This window comes from Xyrauchen texanus, chromosome 4 (genome assembly GCF_025860055.1).
Source record: "Xyrauchen texanus isolate HMW12.3.18 chromosome 4, RBS_HiC_50CHRs, whole genome shotgun sequence".
Taxonomy (NCBI): Eukaryota; Metazoa; Chordata; class Actinopteri; order Cypriniformes; family Catostomidae; genus Xyrauchen; species Xyrauchen texanus.
In genome coordinates, this window is record NC_068279.1 from 15198682 (window position 1) to 15225723 (window position 27042).

Sequence of the window (27042 nt, forward strand, 5' to 3'; positions counted from 1 at the left end):
CACACATAAAGGGTTCTAACCTATCCCATTTCGATTAACTTAAAGGAGTTAGGGAGAAAAGGAGAACATTTGTTGATAATTTACTCACTCTAGGTAATAGGCCATCCAAGAGTATCTTTCTTCATCAAAACAGAATTTAAGATTTTTAGGATTTCATTTCAGGCCTTTTTTCCATTTTTTGACAGTCCAAAATGCATATTTAGGGTGCATCAAAAAAATCCACACGACTCGACAAATAAATCCCTTAATTTATTTTGAGAAACAAAACAATACTTATATATTTTTTAACTACAAATGTTTGCTTCCATATATCTCTGCTCATGAGAGGGATGACTTATGCTCATTGGTAAGGTCAAACATCATGTGAAGGACGAGTCAGGAAGCACGTCATTGTTTACATAGTTTTTTATTATTATTGTTTGGAAATAATTTTTAATTTTTTTTATATATTGTTTTGAAATTGTTTTGGACTGTTTTAGTTTGTGAACGGCGCTTGGTCTGTGCAAGTTTCTATTGTAAACAATGACATGCTTCCTGCCGCCTCCTGCACGTGACACGTGACCTTACCAATGAGCATAAGTCATCCCTCTCAAGAGTGCATGTCACAGAGATGTACGGAAGCGAACATTTGTTAAAAAGTATACATGTATTGTTTTGTTTCTCAAAATAATCAATCGTTTGCTTTATTTGTCGACTGGAGTCGTGTGGATTATTTTGATGCACCCTAAGTATGCATTTTGGACCATCAAAAAATGGAGTACATTAAATTGCATTGTTTAGAGGAGGAAGCCTGAAATGAAATCCTAAAAGTCTTAAATTCTGTTTTGATGACGAAAGAAACTTGGATGGCCTGAGGGTGAGTAAATCATCAGCAAAATTTCATTTTTGGGTGAATTATTCCTTTAAAGTAGTTTAACTACAGTTGAGCTAGTCTTTAAAAAAGTAGTTTCCTACACTACAAGTTACTAACACAAATTAACTAACTACATTGAAGCTATTTAAAGAAGACGATATTCTTACTTATATAACAATTGGATGATGTTTTGAATTCTGTAATCAGAAGTTTTGAAGGAAGAATGTAATAAAATCACCTGGTAGTTATACATATATTTAATTAGGGTGGCATTAAACAAATAGTGTTATTTCATTAAATTGAACAAAAAATTTATACTTAATATGCATTAATAAAACAAGAAAATACCACTTCCCTACCTGTCACTCACTCGACATTGTGTCGACTAGGGGTCACACTTGGGAGCCAGAGACACCTTCTGATTTTATAAAAGGCCAATGGGAATTGGCAAGTGGTGTCTGCATGCCACTCCCCCGGACAAACGGGTATAAAGGAGGGGGCGTGCATACCGCTCATTCAGATTTTCTCGTTGCAGCCGAGTGGTCGCTAATTCATTGAGAAATAATGAATTCCCACAGCTTCCATTCACCTCTGCTGGATCCTTACGGCGCATTACAGCTTCTTTCTTCCCTCTCTGCATGGGTACACTGCAGAGATCACCCCAGGGTACTTCGACAAATCATTTAGAGTGTATTCTTTCTAAAAGAGTATATTCTAAAAGAGCGGCATTGCGATGACATGACCATGGCAACGTTGCCAAGACACTCACAGCCGCACCCTGCCCCAGTTCCTTTCTTCCCGGATAAGCATGAGGGGCTGACAAGATTTTGGAAGGCACCTTTACTGCCTTTACTGTCCCGATCTTTCGGCTCCCCCACACTACCCACGTGTTGGTTCGAACAGACAACACGGTCTCGGTGGCATATATCAACCGCCAAGGCAGTTTATGCTCCCCTCACATGTAACAACTCGCCTGCCGTCTCCTCCTTTGGAGTCAGCAGCACCTCAAGTCGCTGCGAGCCACTCACATCCCAGGCGACCTCAACACCACAGCGGATGCGCTGTCACGGCAGGTCACCCGCAAGGGAGAGTGGAGACTCCAGCTGATCTGGAGTCGATACTGGCAGGCACAGGTAGACCTGTTCGCCTCCCCAGAATCCTCCTGACTGTTCAAGGTCTGGGACGATGGGGAGCAGGTCATCCTAGTAGCACCCTACTGTCTCACCCAGACGTGGTTCTCGGACCTCACGCTCCTCGCTTCAGCCCCTCCCTGGAAAATTCCCTTGAGGAAGCACCTTCTCTCTCAGGGACGGGGCACCATCTGGCACCCATGACCAGACCTCCTAGCCCTCTGGCAGGCGAGTTTGCGGAGAAACTCGCTGCCGGCTCAGTACTTGTGCTAACAAGCCCTGTACTGGGACAGGTGCTCCGTATGAGCTGGTTCCACGTAGGTAACCCCTTGCGACATATATTCCACTGAAAAATGCATCCCTGATGGTAAACTGTGTCTTCCATGGGCAGAAGCCCCTCTGCCCCAGTAACCATACTCGTAGAGCCTCCTGCCCATTGGGTAGGACCTACCATGGGACTTCTCCACATGACATATTCCGACTAGACTCGGCAAGACCATGTGACGTATCTCCACTTGAACCCCCATCTCTGGGCAGGGTGTGGTCTCTGCTGTGTCTTCCCCTTGGGATTGACACCACCCAACGTAGACACTGATGTCCCGGTCAGTTGACGATTTCACTCTTTTTCTGGGGAGAAAAAGAAAAAAGAGAGAAGAGGCATGACTGGTCTAGCCTGTCCCTATCCTTTGGGTAGTCGACTTGTCCACAAAGGGCTGCACGTAACCACGGGAGGTTACGTGCAGGCCCGGTGCGCTGGATATGCGGCAAACAGTTGTCTGCCCGTCTCGCACTCCCAATCCACATAGCACAGTTCAGCTAGTTGTGGCATTTTTATAGGGGATACAACGTCGAGTGATTGACAGATAGGGAACGTCCTGGCTACTTCCGTAACCTCCATTCCATGATGGAGGGAACGAGACGTTGTATCCCTCCTGCCAAAATGCTGAACTACCCCTGAAATGTCCGCGACCTTATTCTCTGCTCCTCAGCACAAAACCTAATGAGAGGTATGCATGTTCCCTCATTTTATACAGGTATAAAATGAGGGAACATGCATACCTCATTTTATACAGGTATAAAATGAGGTATGCATGTTCCCTCATTTTATACCTGTATGTCCAGGAGAGGGGCATACAAATACCACTCGCCAATTCCCAATGGCCTTTTATCAAAGATCAGAGGTGTCTCGGGCTCTCAAGAGGGACCCCTAGTGTCACTACATCGACACAACTTCTCATTCCCTCCATCAGGGAATGGAGGTTACAGAAGTAACCAGGCTGTTCTTATGGCAAGACTTAACTAGTAGGTCGTCAGCTCTCTGTAACGTGATGCGCGGTCGCATAATATGACGCTTACTTGTATTGATCCAAGAAACAGCCTTCAAATTTGTGGACAGTAGTGTTAAAATGCGAACAGAAAGAGAATTTCAGTTTTATCTTGTTACAGTTAATGTTCAAACCTTGTTTGCTTATGTAAATGTCAGCTGTAATAAATTATATCCCCATTAAAATATGACACTGTGCCTAAAATATTTGCCCTGTGTAGGCTAAATAACAATATATAGGAACTGTATCTAAAATATATAAGGGGTGATAAATAAATACTAATTCAACAGGCTGGAAAAATATTTTAATAGCCTACATATATTTTGAATGTGTTGAAACTTAACACCGGGCGACACACCCTGAAAACTGCACCGTTAGAACGGTTTTATGCTGAAGAGGCAATTGTTTTCTCTCTCGTAAATGTAAATGAGTGTAACAACATCATACTGTATGTCGAAATTATTGATGCCTGTCACACAAAAACATGAGCACATTGATGTCATTAAATCTGAGTCTGAGTTTTTTTTTTCATCGTTACTTCTGGTTGGAGTCTTCCATAAATATCTTGTTTATACGTAGGATTATGGCCTACCTAAGGTTAATGGTGCAATGCTCAAATATTTTGTAGTGCGTAAATTGTGACTTAGTGCCCATATAAGCCACAAATAGCCTAAAAGTTGTGTTGTGGAAAATTATTTATTTCTTATTTATTTCTTAAGACATTATGTGGATTTTCTTTCAATTCAGTATTTTCTTTTTCACCTGGCAGGAACAGAGACACACACACACACAGTAAAACAGATGGTCAGGAAAAAGCCTTTGAACTCCTTAATATGAGTACGGGAAAGACAGAGGGATTATTTAGCCATAAATAATATTTAGCCTTTTGTTGTGTGAAACTCAGTGAAACTCAACAAAGGGCCCACTGTCTTCAGGAAAAGATAGCGTTTATATAGCCTTTTGATGACCTCACAGATGTAAGGACAGTAAAACCCAGGGGGCTTAGAAGAGCCATTTGTATTTCTAATACAAATGGCTCTTCTAAGAGAGTGGAAAATTACGGAAGAAGGGACTTTGAGGACAGGGGGTATAAATAGGCCATGTGTTTTCTGTGTGAGTTAGGTTTTTGTTCCTATTGCGAGGTAGCTGTCGTGATATTTTTGTGAACAAACCTCTTTTAAAAGAATAAACTGTCTTAAAATATAATTTGGATCCTGATGTCTCTTATCTTGTGATGCCATTTGTTTAATTATTGTTTTGCCACAACAGTTGTAACTTGCATATAGCTGGTGCAACCGGCCCCAGGTGAATTTATTTACATTAAGGTATATTGTGAGTTGATATTAGGGAGTACAACACTGAATGAGTCGCCAAATAATTCTGTGTTGAAAATGAACTCTGTTCTTTGTCATTTAATTTATTTTCTTCTTTATATTTTCCTTTACTAGTGTTAAACAATTTGTTACAAAGAACAGAATTCATTTTCAATACAGAATTATTTGGCAACTCATTCTGTGTTGTTTCTACACCTCCCTAGTCAAACCTAATGGCCTAAAATTAGAATTAATACATATCTCCTGATACGTGTTACACAAGCAGGTTCCTCCAGATTCCTGTAGACAAGAACATCTGCTGGTTAATTATTCCAGGAGGAAAATATTGCTTACAACATAAGATGCTTACAACATAAGATGGCTCTATATTGCTTGAAAGTCATGCTTCTCTTGAGCCAGGGTTCAAATAAAAGGTGTGGTAATTTGCCAGAAAAGTAATCAAAAGTGAATAAAATTCCTTGGCTTTCTTTCTTTGATACTGAAAAGGGGCAACACATTTGATGGAATGTATAGCCAGATCACAGACCTCAGATATTCCAGACTCCAGTATACAGATATTTAGAGATTGCAATGGTAGATATTATAACTAATATTTGGCAACATTAGTGGAGGGCTCTTTTAGTATATTTATCCATTGTCAAACATGGGGACTGAGAGATTCTGAGCACAAAACTGATCGGTTATTATTTCATTATTCATTTTAATGACCTACACAGATTAATGTGAAACCTTTTTTCATTTTAACTGTTTCAGTGTCTTTCTTTCTCTTCTTGCACTCACAGATGATCTTGGCCAAGAACCTGCTTAGAGAGTTCAGGTTAAATTGCTATGGGATTTCACTATTCTGTCACCTGCCTCCAGCAATCTGTGCAGTTGCCATAGAGATCAGGTGTTTTAAAGAGAGAGGCTGTGTTTGGATCTATTCAAACAGACAGGTGATAGAGTGAAGAGGCCAGGAGTGCAGAGAGAGTGTTTACTAAAGATCTGGAGACAAGAAATGTGTCCTTACTACAGAGGGACTGTAAAAAGAGAGTCAGACTTTACAACTGTGTCAGGTCACCAGTAGAGACAGAACAGAGGAGATGACAGTAAGAGTAAGGAAATTTAAGTAGAGAGTAAAAGATAAAACACCTCGGTACACATTGTCAATGTCTCACAGTTATTGGATCAGTTAATCAGAGCATTTTGGACTGAAACTGTGGACTTTCATCACCATTGTGATAAAAATGATTCAATTGATCCACAACGCATATGCTGTATTTAGCACTTTAGTTGCCATTTAGCTTTTTATCCCAAATTAGTTGCAATGCCTTACTTTACTGACAATATGTGACAATAGAAATTAAGATTGTGTGATTTGGGGTACCAGCCACAACATTAAAACCACCTGCCTAATATCGAATACCGTTGCCATGAAGGGAAGTACGTGGTCTGCAACAATCTTTAGTTAAGTGGTACATGTCAAAGTAACATCCACATGAGTGTCAGGACCCAAGGTTTCCCAGCAGAACATTGCTCAGAGTATCACACTGCCTCCGCCGGACTGCCTTCCTCCCATAGTGCATCCTGCTACCATCTCTTCCCCAGGTAAATGACACACATGCACCCGGCCGTCCACATGATGTAAAAAAAATTTGATTCATCAGACCAGACCACCTTCTTACATTGCTCCATGGTCCAGTTCTGAAGCTCACATGGGCACTTTCGGCAGTGGACAGGGGTCAGCATGGGCACTCTGACCGGTCTGCGGTTACGCAGCCCCATACGCAGCAAGCTGTGATGCACTGTGTGTTCCGACATCTTTCTATCATGGCCAGCATTATGTTTTTCAGCAATTTGTGCTACAGTAGCTCTTCTGTGGGATCAGACCAGACGGGCTAGCCTTCACTCCCCATGCACATCAATGAGCCTTGGGCGCTCATGACCCTCTCGCCGGTTCACTGGTTGTTCTTCCTTGGACCACTTTTGGTAGGTACTAACCAATGCATACCAGGAACACCCCACAAGACCTGCCATTTTGGACCCAGTCGTCTGGCCATCACAATTTGGCCCTTGTCAAAGTCGCTCAGATCCTTACACATACCATTTTTCCTGCTTTCAACAAATGAAATTCAAGAACTTACTGTTCACATGCTGTGCAATATATCCCACTCCTTGACAGGTGCCATTGTAACAAGATAATAAATGTTGTTCACTTCACCTATCAGTGGTTTTAATGTTGTGGCTGGTCAGTGTCTAAACACTACTGAATGATGTTCTTGTATACAGTATACCATCAAGCACTATATATTCTAACGTAAGGAAGGTGTTGAATATGTTTACTTAAAAAAAAATACATTTTAATAAACATTTGGGTCCTTACTATTTTTGTAGTAACCATTTTTTAAAACCAATAAGGCACTCAAGAGCATGCCATATTGTGAATATGGCTGAGACACTCTTCATTGTTAAATGCACTGTAATTAATTTAATTCTGAGGTACTCTGTCAAACATAACCAGACGATATGGCCCTCAGTCTCATCATATTCCTAGAATATGTCTCAAGAGTGTTATATACAGTATATAACAGTAATCAACAGCATTTTAGTTTCTCAAGAGCTGTGTTTCCCAATTCTTGGAGGGCCCCCCAACAGTGCACATTTTTGACATCTCCCTAATCCATAATCAGGGTTAGGAAACACTACTCTGTAGAAATATGCAATAATTTCTTGCAAATAAAAAGCATGATCACAGCACAGATCACACATTGCCAAAAGTGTCTTTCACTTGTCACATTAGACAAATCACAGAATAAAACAGACTGACATCACATAGGTTCCATTATAATTATAATGCCATTTATAATGATTTTTTGTTACATTGCTGTAACTTCCTATATATAGCTTAAAGACAGCATTAGGGTCTTTTGGGCAGACATCAGCAATATAAATAATTTTACATACAGGTACATGACATTCTGATCATATTAGCAACACTAATGTCATCAGTTACACTGACATTACAACAGTACAGCTGTACTCAAACATTATGATTTTCCACGATTTCTGCAAGAAAATCAACAGTTCCACACCCTGGAGAGAGTGTGATCAACCCAAGAATGATATGTATCTAAATGTGTCTGCAAATTTTGCCTATTATTGTGTAACAAAATGATGTCGATTGTCATCATACTGCTGAATGACAATCTGAAATAAAACAAAACAGCATAACTTAAAGGGATAGTTCACCCAATAATGAAAGTTATCATAATTTACCCCTTATGTTGTTTCAAATCTGTATGACTTTCAGTCCTCCGTGGAAAACAAAAGGAGATGTTAACCAGAATGACAGTCTCCATCTTCCATACAATTAAATTAAATGGTGACTGAGACTGTCATTCTGCCTAACATCTCATGTTGTGCTCCAAGGAAAACAGAACATCATATGTTGTGGGAAGTTTGGAACAACATGAGGACTAGTATATAATTACAGCATTTTCATTTTGGGGTGAACTATCCCATTAACAAGACTCAAATGTAACATTTAGAGGTACAGCGAATCTACCATAATCATAACAACAACTGAAACTAAATGAGATCCATCTGCTCTGATCATGCTGCACCAATGAAACAATGATTATAGAACAACATTTAGGGCAATGACTTTTATTGAAAATGTACATTTCTGTTTGTAATTACAGTATACTTTAAACTCCTATCCACTAGGAGGCTCTTTGCTGCTCCAGAATCTCCATAGGCATAGTCTCTTTGAGGTCACTAAGTTTCCGGGAGAAGGAAGACAGTCTTGTACTAATAGAATCTCTTTTCTGTGTCTCTTTTTATGGAATCTCTCTATAAATTTGCCATAGCCTTTCTCGGAAGTGGTTTCCCACAAAACAGTACAGGAAAGGGTTGATGGCAGAGTTGGAAAAGCCGAGGCAGAGGAAGAATGGCAGTAGTTTATTGATTGTTTGGAGCACCCAACAATCCCACTCCACCCCCAGCTCTCCCAGTGCTCCCAGGAATGCCAGCACATGAAAAGGGAACCAGCAAAAGAAAAATGCCAATACCACGGCGACCACCATTCGCAAGATGTGGACCAACCGGGCAGAGTCTTGCTCCAGGTAGTTGGAAGTGGCCATCAAGTGTACAGCGATTCGGCTGTAGCAGGTTGATATGACAACCAACGGCAGGAAGAATCCAAGGGTGTTCTTCGCAAGAGTGAACCCGGTGTGCCAGAGCTCACTGGGGTAATATATGACACAAGCTGTCACATTGTTTATAGGGAAAGTGTGTATGTCACGGAAAACAACTGTGGGCAGTGTGGTCAGAGCTGCCGTGACCCAAATGACGCAGCTAACACACCTGGCCTGACTCACACTTCTACTGCTCCGGGAGTGTAGCGGGTAGATGAAAGTGTGATATCGATCCACGCTCATACAAGTGATGAAAAATATACTAGCGTAGACATTTATTGTCAGCAGACCCCCACACAGTTTACACATAACCTTCCCAAAAATCCAGTTATAATCCAAAGAGTAGTACACAGCCCAGAAAGGCAAAGAGCTCAGGAAGAGCAAGTCTGACATCGCTAGATTCACCAGATACGTGTTAGCGACGGTCCTTCGTCCTGAACTGTGATACAAAACACACACTACAAGCATGTTACCAAAGAAACCCAGCAAGAAGATGAGGCTGAAGAAGGTGGGTATCACTTTCTTCTGGTACTGGGTGGTCGAGGGCAACATGTAGTCACACTGTGAGTTTGTGATGTTATGATGCAAAAATGACACATTGGGTGTGGTCAGGTTATGGGCGGAGTCTGTTTCCATGGTGTCGGTGCTGATTATGCAGAACTTACAGGAACGTTTTGAAGTTCTAAAATGGAAAAAACACAAAAAGAATTAATGATACATTCTCAGGCTGGTGATGAAATATGTTAATGTAGCCTTTTGATAAAATGTAAAATAATTTCTCATGTTATATTTACCTTAAACCTTCATTTAAAATTCTTGATATCCTGCACCCTAAAATAGGAATATACAAGATTGTGAAACTCCTGAATGCTTAGCCCTAAAATGAGCTGAGACACATGAAAACGTTTTCAAAAGAGTGTGACTATGGTATCCCTTATGTTTGTAATGTTCTTGTCCTCTGAGACAAAAAACACTATCTCATTTCAACCCTATTTAAAGAGATAGTCCCATGTTGGTCTACAGACATATTCTCTATTAGGTTATTAGAGCTGTAGAGTACAGAACAAAATCTCACCGCATACTAACTGCTGATGTTGTAGAATCCCTTAGATGTGAGAAAGAGAATCTGTGATTATGGGTGGGTGGGTGTGTGTGTGTGTGAGAGTGTGTGTGTGTGAGAGAGAGAGAGAGAGAGAGAGAGAGAGAGAGAGAGAGAGAGAGAGAGAAATGGAGCATGCCACTAAGCATGTGTGAGTGTGTAAACATATAAACATAGCTTTGGTCAGTTTGGCCCCAATGCAGATGCGTTTTATAGATCTCAGTAGGCTGCACTCCACAGTACATCTGGTTATTGTTAACATAGGCTTGGGGCACATGAAGATTTTTTATTGACTGGAAAATCGGCTGCAGATGTTGAGGCTGTAGGAGAGGGGGTTATAATGCCACTCCCCCATATAGTCACTATAACTAAAATCAGGTGCCAACATTTCTGTTAATAATTTTTCCATTAAGCTAAGGCACTGTGTGCAATATTGCACAACAAAACTCACGGACACCTAAAAAAAACTATCAAAATCACACTTCGTAATATCACAACGAAAATTAGATCAAATTCTCTGGTGAACTAGTTGGTAGTTTAAAGTTTTTAGTAAAAGGTAATATTGGTTGTTTTAGCCTGTTTAATGCTTGTTATTTACAGTGGGTAGATTTAAATCTAAAATCTAAATAAATTATTCTATATATTTAAAATCTGTTAAACAAGTACAGTTTAAATATATGAAATGTCATTAGGAATGTTTCTCTCCCTAAACTTACAGTAGAATATATCGAGTTTCTCATCATTTATATCTGCTCTGTTCTGTCATAAAAATCCATTTATAAAGATTAACATTACAAACTGAGCCCTAAACTATGTTCACAGCTGGTGAAAATAAACCCTGTCATATTTTCAAATGTAGCACATGTTCTTGATCAGAATGCTGTGCCTGTCAAGACAACTCCAGGCTAGTAATTTCTGTTTATGAAGATCAAGACAAAGAAAGATTATTGTCAATCCACGATTACATGGAAGGCAAGAAAACAAAATACAGTGACTTCTGGAGTCCCAGTACAGAATATTAAACATGCAAGATAATGAATTGTTAACCCTGTGCAATTCATGCTAGACACATTGCCCTCATCTACATGTTTTATATTGTTTCTAACCTGTTAGTAAATTTTTTTAAAGAAATTATTGTGAATTTATATCTAATACCTAACACATGGCTGATGCATCTCATATATTCTCCAGATATGCATCTGATTTTACATTCTGTATCTTGAGAAGCGGTTAATTTGTGAATAAAATCATCTTGCAAAGGGCATTGTTCAAATCTTTGAAAAACTTCCCCACAGCACTGCACTGCACTAAAACTCTGTCATTTCACCATACCTTTCAGTTTCCGGTGCAAAGTTAGTGAAGTCTTCTGTTCCTCTGAATTATTAAATCCCTTGCACGCATTTCATGCTTACGATTGATCAAAGCAAGCTTCCTCATCCTTGCTTTGCCCCAAGCAGACTTGTGCATTTTGGAAGTGGAGCACATTCTCCGCATGTGAAGTATATGAGGGAGTAAAGAGTAAGAGGGGGGGGGGGATTGGGCAAGACTGTTCTCTTCCTTCTCATAACTGCCTGTTTTTTTGTTAATTGCGGGGAATGCTGGAGTTTGTTTTGTGGAGGAACACACCTTCGGGACAGTTATGTGGATGAATATACACTCTCTGCACATGCTCTTGATGCTTATGCCTCATAATGGCTGTTTTGAGTTGTTTTACAGATTAGTTTCTGTTGTGTAATCCTGTCTCACAAAATTTGTATAGAAACTTGAGAGACTTGAGCAATCTGACAGCAAATTTGTTGAGGGGCTCTCGTAGGCATACATGGACTGTTTGAGTTTAAAGGGATGGACGCCGGTTGGCGCTGTCGTGCGCAGGTTTAATGCATATCATTTGTATTTTTTCTGTCTTTTTTTTTTGTTCTGGGGGAAGTTCATTGTTTGTTTTTTTTGCTGTAATGTTGGAACATGGTCTTCATAATTTTGTTTTGGTCACACAGTCTATTTTTCTAATATGTCAAATGTCAAATGTTAATATGAGTGGATTGTCTCTCCACGTGGAATGTGAATGTGTTGGGGCACCCCATAAAAAGAAAGAAGGTTATTACTTTGAAAAAGAATGTTATATAGTTGCCACTTTAATGTATCCCTTTTGTAAAATCCTGAATGCTAACAAATGCTAAAGGCTGCAATCAATGTCTATATGGAGACCAACTGGACCTCAGTATCTTCTGTGGGCGTGGCTTGGGAGGCACTTAAGGTGGTTCTTAAGGGTCGGATCATACAGTATGCCTCGTTCATCAAAAAATACAAAGCACAGGAACTCGTGGAGTTGGAAGGGAATATTAAAAGAGCCAAGGCAGAGCTGAAGGGCTGAATTTTGTCTGATGGCCTCAGAGAATTGACCCAATTGAAATACAGACATAATACTATTTTGTTGTGGAAGGCAGAGTTTTGGCTATTCAGAACAAAGCAGGGAAGCTTTTGGCTAGATATATAAAGCAGAGAGAGTCTTTTTCTACCATTCCCTCAGTGAAATCTGCTGGTGGTGAAATATTTACCTCAGCCATTGATAATAATAATGCTTTTAAAGATTTCTATCTTGATCTCTATGGTTTAATGTCTTCATGATGAAGACATTAGAAACTTTGTGGAACCATTAGAACTCCCTAAATTGACGAATGAGCAACAAAATTATCTTGATTCTGAGATAACCTTGGAGGAGGTTGGCGAGGTAATTAAGGCTTTGAATACAGGCAAGGCGCCAGGGCCAGATGGCTTTACTGCTGAATTTTTTAGATATTATGCTACAGAACTGGCTCCACATTTGTTAGATGTTTATACAAAATCATTAAAGAATGGAGAGCTTCTGTCAAACACGACACAAGCCCGGATCAGTCTGATTCTTAAAAAGGACAATGATCCAAGCGAATGTATGAGTTACCGTTCAATTTCCCTGATCCAGCTAGACGTAAAAAATATTGTCAAAAATTCTGGCTAACTGATTAAGTAAAGTTATGACATCTCTTATAAATCCAGATCAGGTGGGGTTTTTTTGGCGCTGCAGCTCTTCTGGTAACATTAGTTGCTTCATCAATATTATGTGGTCAGTGGCGAATGATCAGACTCTGGTTGCGGCCATCTTTTTAAGATTTTGGAAATATATGGGTTAAGCAATACTTTTATTGTATGGATTAAATTACTTTATCGACACCCAGTAGCAGCAGTACATATATATATATATATTGAGTTCAACTATTATATTATATTTAAAAAATTATTTAAACAGTTCTGAAAATAATAGGCAAAAACATTTTTTTTATCAAGAATTGATCAAGCCTGCCAATAAATGACATATACATGACGTATAAGTCTGTAATTACAGTGGAGCGGTTTCCGAGACCACCAAATTCAAATACTTAAGTTTCAGGGGTTAAACCCAAAAGACGACTACAAGATGAGCAGTATTTAAGTTTAGGATTTACATGGACAGGATCAGTTGATGCACCAAAACCTTTTGTGTTGTTTGCCAGGAGATTTTAGGTAATGACAGAATGTATCCTGCTAAAATCTGCAGACACCTTGACACCAAGCATGCTGAGGTAGCGTGAAACCTCCTGAGTTTTTCCAAAGAAAACTTCAAGCCTTTTCAAGGTCAGAAACAAAAGTTGTCAAAGAATTTGTCAAATCAAAGGTAAAGGCCACTGAAGCTTAATATCACATTGCGCTGCGTATTGCCAAGACGGACAAAGCAAATTTCAAATTGTTCATTTTTTCTAGTAACTAGCATTATTTTTGTTGCATTTTTTCTCCACCATTGTAAAAATTATACAATATAAAAAGTTGTATATTCAATGTCATATTTCTGTAATAATTTCTGCACTTTTCTTGTTAAACAATAAATTATAAAAATGACTAAATAATGTAGATTGTATAGGCTTGGTCTTAAAGACACACCCACCTGCTGGTGATGCCAATCAGAAGATTGACACACAACCCATGTATTTTGTGAGGGTGTTAAGATCCAGGAGTTTTGGTTGAAGGTTCAGAGTTTTGTGTGTGATGTATTGGGCACTCGGGTTTCATTTTACCCCAGACTCTTGTATTGTACTCAGTATTTTGGGCAATGGGGAAGTCATCGATGTTGAGAATACACACATAAAGAGTTGGATCCAAACCATTGTGATGATTGCCAGACAGATAGTTTTGAGGGGTTGGAGGTCGGCTGGAGCGCCCTCATTTCAGTGGTGCTCGAAGATGGGGAGGGTAGCGGCCTTTGAAGAAGGGTCATTTAGAAGACTAGGGAAATTGAATTTGTTTGTGGAGAAATGGGGTGGATCTGACATTGCTGGATGTGTGATTATTATTATTATTATTTTGTGTGTGGGTCTATAATAATGTATGACCACTGGGATGTTGTTGGGGGCCAGGGTGGGGTAGGGGAATTGGCTGGGGTGATAGTGGGGGTTAATTGTTTTGTCTGTGCATATTTGTTTTTTTTTTTCTATGTTCAATATTTGAAACAATAAAACATTGTTAATCAGAAAAAAAGAGCAGCATCAATTTTCTTCTAAATGTCTTATACGGGTTGAAGGAGACACTTTTACCCATAGTGTGAAACCATGTAAGCTTCTTAAGACAGGAAATTGAGATGTCAGATTCCCATTCACTCTCTTTAGTTGAGAGAGACCCCTCAGAGGTCATGGGCAGCTGTGTCATAATCTCATAACGAGGCAGATAATGATGTCTCAAATGAGGAGTGCTCAAGTACAGAAATTGTGGATAATTACTGATAAAATAACAGACACGTGCATGCCTGTTTTTACAAATTAGTCCAGCCAATTTACTTCCAAAATGAATTCAAGGAACAGAACATGCGGTTTCTCCTACGCCATTCCCAGTCCCTGTGAAACAACAAAACTTTGGGCACAGAAAACAATGAGTTTGTTTACAAGTACAACAATACACTGATAACTATACAAAATCAGCTCATTCTAAAAACATGTTTGCATGAGATTTGAAATTAACAGGTTTTTCTTCAGTTTTGACTTCTAAACCGACCTTATTTATTTGTATAGTGGCTTTCATAACACACATCGTTCCAAAGCGGCTTTACAGAAAATCATACATTAACAGAAAGTGTGTATACAAATTTAGATGTAATTAAATAATAATTGTATTTAGAAACCCAGTAAGCAAGCCGAAGGCGACTGTGCCAAGGAACACAAAACTCCATAAGGTAATATATAAACTTGGATGAAACCAGGATCACTGTGGGGGCCATTTCCCCTCTGGCTAACAGCATGAATATAATGATAATATTATTATTTATGTGCAGTGCAAGTCATGTTTTAAAATGAGTAAACTAGGTAAGTGTTAAGGGCCAGTGTTTCAAAAAAAGATTTAGTACAAACTGTAATATTAATGACTTTGAATTTCATCCTGGATTAACTACAGAAATTCATATAGATGCATTGCCCTTTGTTAGTTGGCTGATGAAGGCTTTTGTTGGCAATTTATCGATAGTCTATGTATTCCATTTTAAGAGTGTAGTCCATCATTAGACCAAGGTTATGCAGGCCGAGATCAGTGAGGTGATTCGCAGTTCAACCGGCCGGATATTTTGGTGAGGTTTATCCTAAATCCAAGGTTCAGGTAATGGCATATTAAGTATCCCATGTCTTATGGTTGGAGTTGGCATCAGTTCATCCTCTGAGGTCCATCGTACTAGACTGAAGTGATGTCTGACTGGCACCGGATGCATTTTGTCGTAATCAATCAGAGACACGTAGCAGAGGAGTCCGATACCAAGCAGGAATGTGGCTGGATCCGGCCGGTTCTGGTGACCTCGGGATAGGAGTCCCCAAGGTTTAGACATGGAAACAAATAGAACAATTTTAGCGTAGATGCCATTCCATTTTTTTGCAGAGTTATAGATCATGATCAGTGTTTCAGGTTCCGGCAGACCTAACTAAAGCAGCCTAATTGTGTGGTGAAGAATAAATTAGGTGTATGCCTGGCTGAATAGACTTAAACTCAGTGAGTGTGTCTGCGTCCCGAACAGCGTTAGGGAGACTATTCCATAGTTATAAAGCAAATAGGAAAAGGATCTACCTCCTTTCGTGGATAGGAAAAGGATCTACCTCCTTTTGTGGATCCTTTTGTGGTGATAATCTAGGAATATCAAAATCAGGCCAGAGATTTGTGATCATAATGAATGTGATGAAATATAGTGTGGTAGGTCACTTAAGTACTGTGGAGCTAGACCATTCAAAGCTTTGTATGAAGTTAACAGAATTTTAAAATGAGTACGAAATTTAACTTTAGCTAATGTAACAACGATAAAATGGGGCAAATATGATCATATTTCTTGGTTCTAGTTAGCACTCTTATTATACTTATAATATAATTCATAACTTATTATGCCTTATATAACATTTCATAGGTGGAAGAATGCTGTTCTACAAACATTGGAAATTAGATTTTAAAATTACATTTTAGAAGATCTTCGCTGTGGAAGATGATGTAACAGTACAACCATTGAGAGTCAAATTATATTTTAGCAGCTTAATTTTACAGGTTTTTGGTCCAATAACTAATACCTCTGTTTTGTCGGAATGAGTAGAAGGACATTTCTGGCCATCCAAGCTTTGATTTCATTGATGCACTCTGCTAATTTGGAAAACTGTTAAATTTTGTCAGGTTTTGAAGAAATATAAAGTAGGGTATCATTGGCATAACAATGAAAACTTATTCCATGATTCCTGATCATATCTCCCAGGGGAAGCATATATAAGGAGAAAAGCAAAGGCCCTAAAACTGATCCCTGTGGCACTCCATACTTTTGTTCGATTTGACAATTACTCGATTACACAGACAATGTGGTAGCAGTCTGCTAAATAGGACCTAAACCATGCTAATGCAAGTCCACAAATGCCAACATAATTCTCTACCCTATTCAAGAGAATATCATGATCTATCGTGTTGAAGGCAGCACTAAGATCTAAAAGCACTAGAAGAGAAATGCAGCCACGATCGGATGATAAAAGCAAGTAATTTTTTCTTTAATTTTCTTTATAGGAGGATGACACTATCAAGAGTTCTTGAGAAGACTTTATATTTAGATATATATTTATATTATTTTCTGTTATTTCATCAATTTCTTCTAGACTTACTGCCTTATGCTGTCTAGGGCTTACTGAGTGTATGTGTTATGACAAGCAGACGAGGGCAGACGGGGAGTGAGGATCTAAATGCGGATTTATTATTAATCAAAGTGAAAACAAACAACACTGGAACAAATGAAACATCCACGGGGGGAAGACTGAAACTAAAACATGAAAACATTGAAGGAACACGGACTGGATGAACACGGCAGGATGAACACGGCAAGGCAGGCAAGACAGCAACTTCATAACATGAGCAGAACATCAAAACAGTCAGAACAACGAACGACCAGAGAATGGAGGAACAGCGGGGTTTAAATACACAGAGACATGATGATAACAAACGACAATCAGGTGAGAACAATGACACAGTGATGAAGGTCGGGAATCATGGTGACGACGACATGGAAAACACGAGGCACACAACCAGGGATCGTAACATAACCCCCCCCCCCCGAGGAGCGGATTCCAGACGCTCCTGAAACAGAACAAAAAATACACAAAAAACAAAACAAAATCGTCCAAGGAATTGGGGGGCAGGCAGACCAAGGAGCGCACATGGGGAAACCAGACAGTCCAAGGGGGCACAAGGGCAACCAGACAGTCCAAAGGGGGCACAAGGGGCAGACAGGCAGTCCAAGGAGGCACAGAGGGCAGGCAGGCAGTCCACGGGGGCACAAGGGTCAGACAGGCAGTCCACGGGGAGCACAAGGCGGGGACTGGGTCAGGTGGCCTGGGAGTTGGCCACGGGGCAAGGACAGGTTCAGGAGGCCTGGGAGCTGGCCACAGGGCAAGGACAGGGTCAGGAGGCCTGGGAGACGGCCACAGTACAAGGACAGGTTCAGGAGGCCTGGGAGGCGGCCACAGGACATGGACAGGTTCAGGAGGCCTGGGAGCTGGCCACAGGACAGGGACAGGGTCTGGAGGCCTGGGAGTTGGCCTCAGGACCACAGCCATGGGGAACTCCGAGGGCGGAGCTGAGGTAGGTGGAGCCAAGGATGTTTCTGGTGGCGGAGCACTGGGAGGCGGAGCCCTGGGAGGCTCAAGAGGCGGAGCCCTGGACGGCTCGAGAGGTGGAGCACTGGGAGGCTTGAGAGGCGAAGCACTGGGAGGCGGAGCCCTGGGAGGCTCGAGAGGCGCTGGCTCTGGGACGGTCGGGGCTACAGGCGCTGGCTCGCTGACGGTCGGGGCTGCAGGCGCTGGCTCGCTGACGGTCGGGGCTGCAGGCACGGGCTCACTGACGGTCAGGGCTACTGGCGCTGATTTGTTGACCGTGGTATGCTTGAGCTCTGGTTTGCTGGACACAGAGCCACGGGAGGTTCTGGGGACGGAGCCGTGGAAGGCGGAGGCTGGGGAGCAGAAGCCTTCCCTCTTCTCCTCCTCCGGGCGGGCGAGGCTGACAACTCTGGATCGCTGACCGAGGCAGGCGTGGGCTCAGGCTCGCTGACCATGGCTGGCGTGGGCTCAGGCTCACTGACCGTGGCTGGCATGGGCTCAGGCTCGGTGACCGTGGCAGGGGTTGGCTGGGGAGCGGAAGCCTTTCTTCTCCTCCTCCTCCGGCCGGACAAAGCTGGCAGTGCTGGCTCTTTGACCAAGGCAGGCGTGGAGGGATGAGCCATGGACGAATGGGGGGTCACCACTGTGGGAGGAGAGGCAGGGTCCTCCTCGACGACGGCCACAGTGAACGGCGAGCCGCAGGCCAGCAGCGTCTCCTCAATAAATTCACGGAGCGTCCAGCCGCGTGTCGCCGGTGGCAACCGCTCCTTGAGCGAACTGTTTAGGTTGGAAGAAGAAAACCACCAGGGAGGAGTCTGGGAAGTCCATGGCACTCGCTAGTTTGAGGAAATCGTGGACGTGGTCCTCCACCAGACGGTTTTCCTGCATCATGCTGAGTAGACGACAGTTGGCTTGAAGAACCGCTAGATCCATTATGGGTCGTTCGTTCTGTTATGACAAGCAGATGAGGGCAGACAGGGAGTGAGGATCTAAATGCGGATTTATTATTAATCAAAGTGAAAACAAACAACACTGGAACAAATGAAACATCCACGGGAGGGAAGACTGAAACTAAAACATGAAACATAAAAGGAAATGCAACCCAGGATACATTAAATACAGGTTATGTTTAATCTATGGCAGGTCGACACTTGATTTCCAATGTAAAATCTGTCCTGAAGCAAAACCAGTTGAGAAGCTCTGAGTTAAAGGTACAGACAGGAGCAGTTTGGCCTCACTGTCGTGCACCTACAGTATATGTTAACTGTTAATAATCATAGGACATTACCTTAAAAGCTCACACAGCTGATGTTATTTTTCATTTAGTAGTTAATTTAACATGCTATGCTAACATGTAAACTAACAAGTTTTAGTTATATAACATGTTATAGTTACATGCTATTTTTTATCATGTTTATAATTCTGTTTATTAGAATTCTGTTAGCTTTCTTATTTTTTCTATTTATTTTATTTTCAAAAGGGAGACTTTTTTTACACATACTTCAATAAAATAAATGGTTTCAAGTTTCAATTATAATAAAGTGTTTGCTCAAAATAAATAAATAAATAACCCTTCCGTTTTCACTAATAATACTAATTGTGTAATACCGTATAACATGATACTGTAATATTTTCTGAGACTGTTATCATACCGTGAAAATCTCATACCATTGTAACCCTACAGTAAAGTCACCGGTTTGAAGGGCATCAAGGGCACCTTCGGATACAGCCAGTGTCTCAGACAAAGAGGAGCTGTGGCATAAATCATATATCAAAAACTGTCCTATTAATAAATAAAATCCAAAGAGGTTTCATTAAATTGAATAATTTACTAGATCTGTAGAATTGTTGTACATGTACAAAAGAACAAGCACAGAGAACTGAGACACAGGTAAACCCAACAATGTGAGAGAAGCTGGTGTGATTTGTGTTACTTTTGTCAGATCAAGTACGCATCATGTTCCCTTACATTCAAGATTATCACAGCAGGCTCTCCAGATCAGATCCTCTAGTCTAGACAACAGTAAACAATAATTAATGAGGTTTCATATTTCTTCCCTCACCCTCTATTTTAAAAATCACTCATACAATGCCGCTAACGGGTGAGAAGCTTGTGAAACAGAAATGTTTATCTTAATGTAAATAAACTATTTTGAAGCTCTGTGTGTAAAACCATCATAGGGACAAAGATGTCCATTAAATTTGTCATCATCATCATCCTCACCATCTACAGTTTCATTTACATAAAGAAAAATGTAGATTTGCATTCACAGACTTTCTAGGATGGTAGGATAAGGGTGGAATACAACTGTGTGATTTTGACTACATTTTATCTGAACTGGATACTGAAGACTGCTTGGGGGTGAGAATTACATCATAAGGGATCTGTAAAATGAGTCTCAGCTTTACAATTTGGTTCTAAAACAATAGTGACTTAAAATTTATTTGGGTGACAAATTTTGAATGAACTGAGAGATCCAAACATTCCAAGCTTACACCATATGTCCAAGATCCCAGACTGTATGCATGTAGGTATATACAATATATATATTCACGTATATATAATATGACAAAAAAAAAACTCTCAATAGGTCCAAAGGTTCTAGCAAAAAGCAGCTTTAGTTTAAAACCATCATTAACGTAATATTATTATCTTATATCTGTTGGTTAAGCAATACCTCAGAGTCCAGAGAAAGACACATTCATTTTAGTCTTAAAATCCTCACATTCAGTTCTGATTCATCAGCCACAAAAACATTCAATCACTGCTCTCCATTTGTCAAATCCATGAGAGAGTCTGAATCATTCAAGGTCATCCAACACAAGGCAAATGTCATGAGGTGCATTTCGTGGAAGAAAAAGGTTCCTGGACGTAGTGCATGCCAAATGATTGGTCTTCAAGATTCCCTGATAGGCCACAGAACCGTAAGAAAATTGGGAACTAAGGCTTAAAGTGAAGAAGTTCTATAGGTCTCCATGTGAAAGGAAGGTTAATTGATATGTCATGGTGAACGCCAGTTTTGTCATGGCGAGCACATGTGCTTTCCATTAATGGAAGAGGGTCCCAAGGACCCTCAGATGTACGAGAGTGTGAATTAGTTAATTATATTGCTCTGTTAAGAGTATGTGCAAGTTACTTAGTTAATACTGTCTGTTGCACTAGCTTCACGACTGTCCAGATCTCTGTGGAATGTCTCATCAGGTTGAAGGTTTGTTCTGGAAGATTCCTCGTACCATTCCTTTTAACAAAAATAGATAAATAAATAAAGTTTAAACAAACACACATTTGCCCATTTGGAAGTGAAGATAGTTTTAAGACAATATTGTCTTTGTAAAGCAGAACATTTTAAGTTAATTAAATTTATTTTTGCTAAACTTGCAAAGTTTCTGCTTGGGCATATCCTTCAATAAACAACGGTGTGATATTTTAAACGTACACAATGAAATTTAATTTTTGGATCTAATCGGTGAACAGATTATGAATGATCTGCTTAAAATAAACAGATTTATGAATGGTCAAACGTTCAAATAACCTGTTTATCATTATGACATGGCATAAAAATGTTAATTTACTCTAACTGAAAAGTGGATTGTTTAAACAGATTTGCCAAACACTCATCTTGCCGTCTTTCATCAGCTGGCCAAATATAGTCAAACCCCCAACTCGCACCACTGTTCAAACAAACACACCAATGTTTGGATTGTGCCACAGATAGTGGATAGAGTCTCTGTGTTCATGTTTTGGGGAAATCAACCAACAAATTGTTGACTTTGTTATCTCTGCAAATTATGCTGACATAGAAGAAAGTATTTTAACTTAAAAAAAACTTTACACTTCATTTTTAACAGAGTATCTCCCTTTCCATGTGTGAAGCAAGTACCTGAATCTCCTCCTCATACATCTTCATGCTGAGGTCACTCTTGGTACGTGACCTTCGACCCAGAAACACTAATGATGATTGCTGTGGGCAAAGTCAAAATGTATCTTGCACAAATCCATTCATTTAGCAAAAATCACAAACAAAATTGCTCTGAACACAATCACATACTGTGTATAAATGTGTGTACTGTATGTGTGTTACCTCACTCCGCTCCAGCGCCACACACATGTCCTGAAGTGAGCTCAGATTGCTGATGCAAAATGTGTGTTTATACAAGTCCAGAGTGTGTAGAGCTTCAGTCTGAGACACCTCTGTCTCAAACACAATCCCCTTTTCACCTAAAACACACACAAATAATTAAATGAGCCACAATCACATACTCTTCTCTGCGCCACATCTATACATAATTTCATTTAGCATGGTATTTATTGAAAGCTATATGTTCAGAACCTTCTGGGTCACCCAAAGGTTCTCTGTTCTTCCGACTGTAGTTCATCCTGAAGACAAATGCATCCAGTATGAAAGCCACAATTATCGTCATGACAACCTGTATAAAACAAATCACAGGGACATTTAAAACACCCAAAACAAAACAGGGCTGTAAAAAAACAAGATCACTCAATCAGATTTATAACACTCAGATGGGCAATTAACATGTGTTTGTGTTTCATATTGGTTGAGCAACTACATGACATAGTTGTACTTATAAAAGCAAAAAATGTATTAAAATAGTGATAAACTTGGACCATTGTGAAATGGTAACCAGTTACAGCACCACAAATATAAACTTCCCCTTATAAAAATATATAGATTTGAATCTAAAGTCTATATGTAGGAAAAATCATATGCACATTAGTCAACAACCCATATATATGTACCCTCACCATAGTGACGATGTAAAAGGTCATGAAATAGAGGCGACTCCAGTGAGTAGTTTGTGATGTCACACCCTCCTGTAAAAAACAGGGATCAAAGGCATTAATAACTCAGCACTGATGCCAGACTGATGCTCATTAATTGATAAGCTCAGTGCTGTAGCGATACAGTACATAGGATTTCTGCTTCAAACATACACAACACTAATATTTAGAGACTTTAAAATTACTTCACATTTAAAGCAACACTTCTAAACATGGTATGCACATTACATATAATCATGGGCAGACAAACTTCAGTATGCTGACTGAAATGCAACCATATAATGCCATAGATACCACAGGAAGATTAACAGAATAGTTGTATGTTATTCTGAACAGCCACAGTCACCGTTACTGACATTTCAATCTAGTAAGCAGCAGGGGGCACCACACGATTATTGGGTGAAACTAAATGATGACAATGTAGACGTTTGTTATTTTTATATTAAATTAATTAAAAATATTTAAGACTAAACCTAACTCTAAAAGAAAATGTATTGCAGTTATTATAATAAAAAAAATTGGTTTTATTAATAATTTTTCCAAATGAGGGCATACCCAAATGTCCAACAGTCTTTTTTGAGCTAGCTGTGTGTGTGTGTGTGTGTGTGTGTGTGTGTGTGTGTGTGTGTGTGTGTGTGTGTGTGTGTGTGTGTGTGTGTGTGTGTGTGTTTAAGACTCACCATAGTGATGTACCAGTTGTTCACCACTGTTAGCTCAAACAGCGTGACTGAAAGATGGTAGAGATAAAGAAAAAATCTCCTCAGTTACAAAAAACACAAACCTATATACTCAAGAATACTCGAGAGAAGAGTGTGTATCTATATTAGAATGGTTCTGTGTGTCTGCATGCACATACCAAAGCTGCTCAGGATGTTATTAAAGTTATTGAGATAGTAATATCCCTCCTCCAGCTTTGTCCCATTGCCAAAGGTTACATTAATCTGACGATACGAGTCAGCAACATTGCTAGTGCTTTGAAAGACAGAGAACATTCCATTACACACATGCAAACACAACTAAATGCCATGCTTAATCAGTATAAAACACATTTAATGGGTCCAGCCTGTTTAGGTTATCTAGTGTCTCTGCGTGGCAACGGTCACAAGCACCTCAGAAAACAGTCTCTCGAAATTTTGCTCAAGAGCAACTTCAATCCTTCGCTGTCATAGGTTATGAAGAGCTAACAAAACTTATCAAAAAATCAAAAGCCACAACATGTATGTTAGAGCCAATACCAACTTTGAAGAGGTATTCCCAGTAATCTCAGAACCTCTTTAAACCACTTAAGAAGCCACAGCAATTCTTCAGAGAATTGGCTAATTACAGACAGATTTCAAATCTACCATTTATGTCAAAAATGTAAAATACTAGAAAAAGTAGTGTCCTCTCACCTGTGTTCTATGGAGGACAAAACATGCAAAAATAATAAATACATACATAAATAAATGTAATAATAAGAAAATAAATAAAGGAATAAATGTCTTGATAAAACAAATATAATTACATTTAATTAAAGTTATTCCTGAATTTATTTTTGTATGACTTTTTTCCTTTATTTAGTATTTTCTTTTTCTTTTTATTCTTTAAATCTTTTTTTATTCTTTCATTTGTTTTGTTTTTATTATTATTTATTTATGCATTCATTTATTTTTATATTTATTGATTCCCACATGTATTTATTTCTATATTTAAATATTCCCACATTTATTTATTTTTGTATTTATTCTTACATTTCTGTCTCTTGTATGATAATGATGTGGGCGGGTCCTGCTTACCATTGGCTTATTGTAGATTGAAGCGTGTGCTCGATTACTCTTGATTTGTTTTGATGTGACGTTAGGTCATAGCCATATTGTGTAAACTATAGCTATTTGTGGGGCTAAAAACATAAGAGCTTAAGTCAATCCAAGATTTATTGGTTATACTAAAATCACAAAATAAATGGGGAGCTGTTTCTTCAACAAATCCACAAAATGAGCAAGTTTCATAAATTATATGATTTTAACTTATGCTTTTCTTTTTTTTTTCTGTGTATATAACTTCATATTTTGATGTCCGCAAATCCATACTATTGATTTCTGTTGTTATGATTGTCCATTGTAAAAGATACAACCATGCTTCATTTCCCTGATCATTTATGTAGGTATGTATATATAAGTTCTGCACTTAAAAATATAAAATAAAAAAAATATATAGCTGACACTTCACATATATCTAGAGAGTTGCGCAACTTTCAAATGAAGTCGATAACAACGCATCAATTGAGTATGTTTCATTTAGAGTACAGGTGCTTATTGATGTTTTAGGAGAGCTGTATGCCGGTATGAATGTCGAAGCACATCCTGGATTGTTAAACTCTGCAAAACGTTCCCTGCATATTCAAAATCTGTGCGAGTCAGAGGGTGCTAAGTTGGGACGTTCATCTGCTTCCAATAAGTACTATTGAGCTCTTAACCAATGATGCACTGGAGCTACGCAAGGACCGCCTCCCTCATTTCCATGTTGCACACAGAAAAGTTAAAATAAATACATGTATAAATAAATAAATATATATGGGAATATATTAATATGGAAATAAATATATGTGGGAATAAATAAATATACAAAATAAATTAACACATAAATAAAAAAGTATGCAAAATAAATGAATAAATAATTAAAAGATAAAAGAATAAAAATAAAGTTAAAAATAAATATAGAAAATAATAAAGGAATAAAGTCATACAATAATAAATTCAGGAATATATTTAATTAAAAACTAATTATATTTGTTTTATCAAGACATTTATTCCTTTATTTATTTTTTTATTATTACATTTATTTATATATTATTTATGCAGGTTTGGGCCTCCATAGTGTACATTTATACAGAGAAATGGAATACATGAACAATTTCAGTCAGGATTTAGGCCCCGTCACAGTGCAGAGACTGCACTTATCAGTGCCACAGCGATCAGTTTTAGGACCTCTGTTTTCCTTCTTATACATGCTTCCCCTGGGAGATATAATCAGGAATCATGGAATAGGTTTCCACTGTTATGCCAACAATACCCACATTTATTTTTCTTCTAAACCCAACGATCACAATTCTCCAAATTAGCAGTGTATCAATGAAATCAAAATCTGGATGGCCAGAAATGTCCTTCTACTTAGTTCAGAAGAAACAGAGGTACAAATGATTGGACCAAAAAGCTCTAAAAATAAGCTGCTAAAATATAATTTGACTCTCGATGGATGTACTGATATGTCATCTACTTCTGCAAAGAACTTTGGTGTTATATTTGATAACAATCTGTATTTTGAAAATCTAATTTCCAATGTTTGTAGAACAACATTATTCCACCTGAGAAATATTGCTAAATTAAGACTCATGCTCTCTGTTGCTGATGCTGAAAAACGAATTCATGCGTTTATGACCTCAAGACTAGAATATCTTAAAGCATTATAGGATGGATGTCCAGCAAGTTCAATAAATAATCTTCAATTGGTTCAAAATGCAGCTGCCAGAGTGCTGACTATAACCAAGAAATATGATCATATTAGCCCAATTATATCGTCGTTACATTGGCTACCTGTTAAATTTCATATTAACTTTAAAATTCTGTTAACTACATACAAAGCTTTGAATGGTCTAGCTCCACAGTACTTAAGTGACCTTCTGACACGCTATATTCTGTCACAAAATTCTGGCTTGTTAATAATTCTAAGAATATCAAAATCCACAAAAGGAGGTAGATCCTTTTCCTATTTCCTTCCTAAACTATGGAACAGTCTCCTAACAGTGTTCGGAATGCAGACACACTCACTCAGTTTAAGTCTAGACTAAAGACTCATGTATTTAGCCAGACATACACCTAATTTATCCATCAACTCACAATTAGGCTGCTTTAGTTAGGTCTGCCGGAACCAGAAACATCCATCCATAACTCTGCGTAAAATTGAATGGGATACCCTGATATTATTATATTTGTTTCCATCTATCAACCTCGAGATTCAGCTCCATTTCTGCTTGTGTTGGACTCCACTGCTACATGTCACTGAGAGATGACAAACTACAGATGGTGCTAGACAGTTTTTTGACTTCAGAGGATAAACTGATCCCAACCCCAACAGTAAGACATTGGATGCTTAATATGCCACTGCCTGAACCTTGACTTAGGATTGACCCC

General features: G+C 39.2%; 2 protein-coding genes across 4 annotated transcripts in view; both read right to left on the minus strand.

Moving 5' to 3' along the window:
• Positions 1 to 7429: 7429 nt before the first annotated feature.
• LOC127637620 (type-2 angiotensin II receptor-like) lies at positions 7430 to 13782 on the minus strand. The gene is made up of 2 exons (XM_052118776.1): positions 9612 to 13782; positions 7430 to 9499 (listed from the first exon to the last, which is right to left on the minus strand). Exon 2 carries the CDS (start codon positions 9451 to 9453, stop codon positions 8461 to 8463), a length of 993 nt encoding a protein of 330 aa, XP_051974736.1. The 5' UTR covers positions 9454 to 9499; positions 9612 to 13782; the 3' UTR covers positions 7430 to 8460.
• Positions 13783 to 19649: 5867 nt separating this feature from the next.
• The window catches only part of LOC127637603 (two pore channel protein 1-like), a 32270-nt gene continuing 24877 nt past the window's right edge, over positions 19650 to 27042 (minus strand). For 2 of the 3 annotated variants that reach the window (XM_052118757.1, XM_052118748.1), the window contains exons 20-26: positions 23730 to 23845; positions 23554 to 23600; positions 22838 to 22906; positions 22404 to 22500; positions 22155 to 22291; positions 21954 to 22034; positions 19650 to 21311 (exon numbers count right to left, since the gene is read on the minus strand). In XM_052118757.1, the coding sequence (XP_051974717.1) occupies positions 21210 to 21311; positions 21954 to 22034; positions 22155 to 22291; positions 22404 to 22500; positions 22838 to 22906; positions 23554 to 23600; positions 23730 to 23845 (649 nt within the window). In that variant the 3' untranslated portion in view covers positions 19650 to 21209. The remainder of the gene's footprint in view (positions 21312 to 21953; positions 22035 to 22154; positions 22292 to 22403; positions 22501 to 22837; positions 22907 to 23553; positions 23601 to 23729; positions 23846 to 27042) is intronic. The other variant, XM_052118767.1, reaches the window with a different exon arrangement.

What these genes read in the sequence shown, in the direction of transcription:
- LOC127637620 (XM_052118776.1), bottom strand. Translation starts at nt 9,453, where the DNA reads ATGGAAACAGACTCCGCCCATAACCTGACCACACCCAATGTGTCATTT.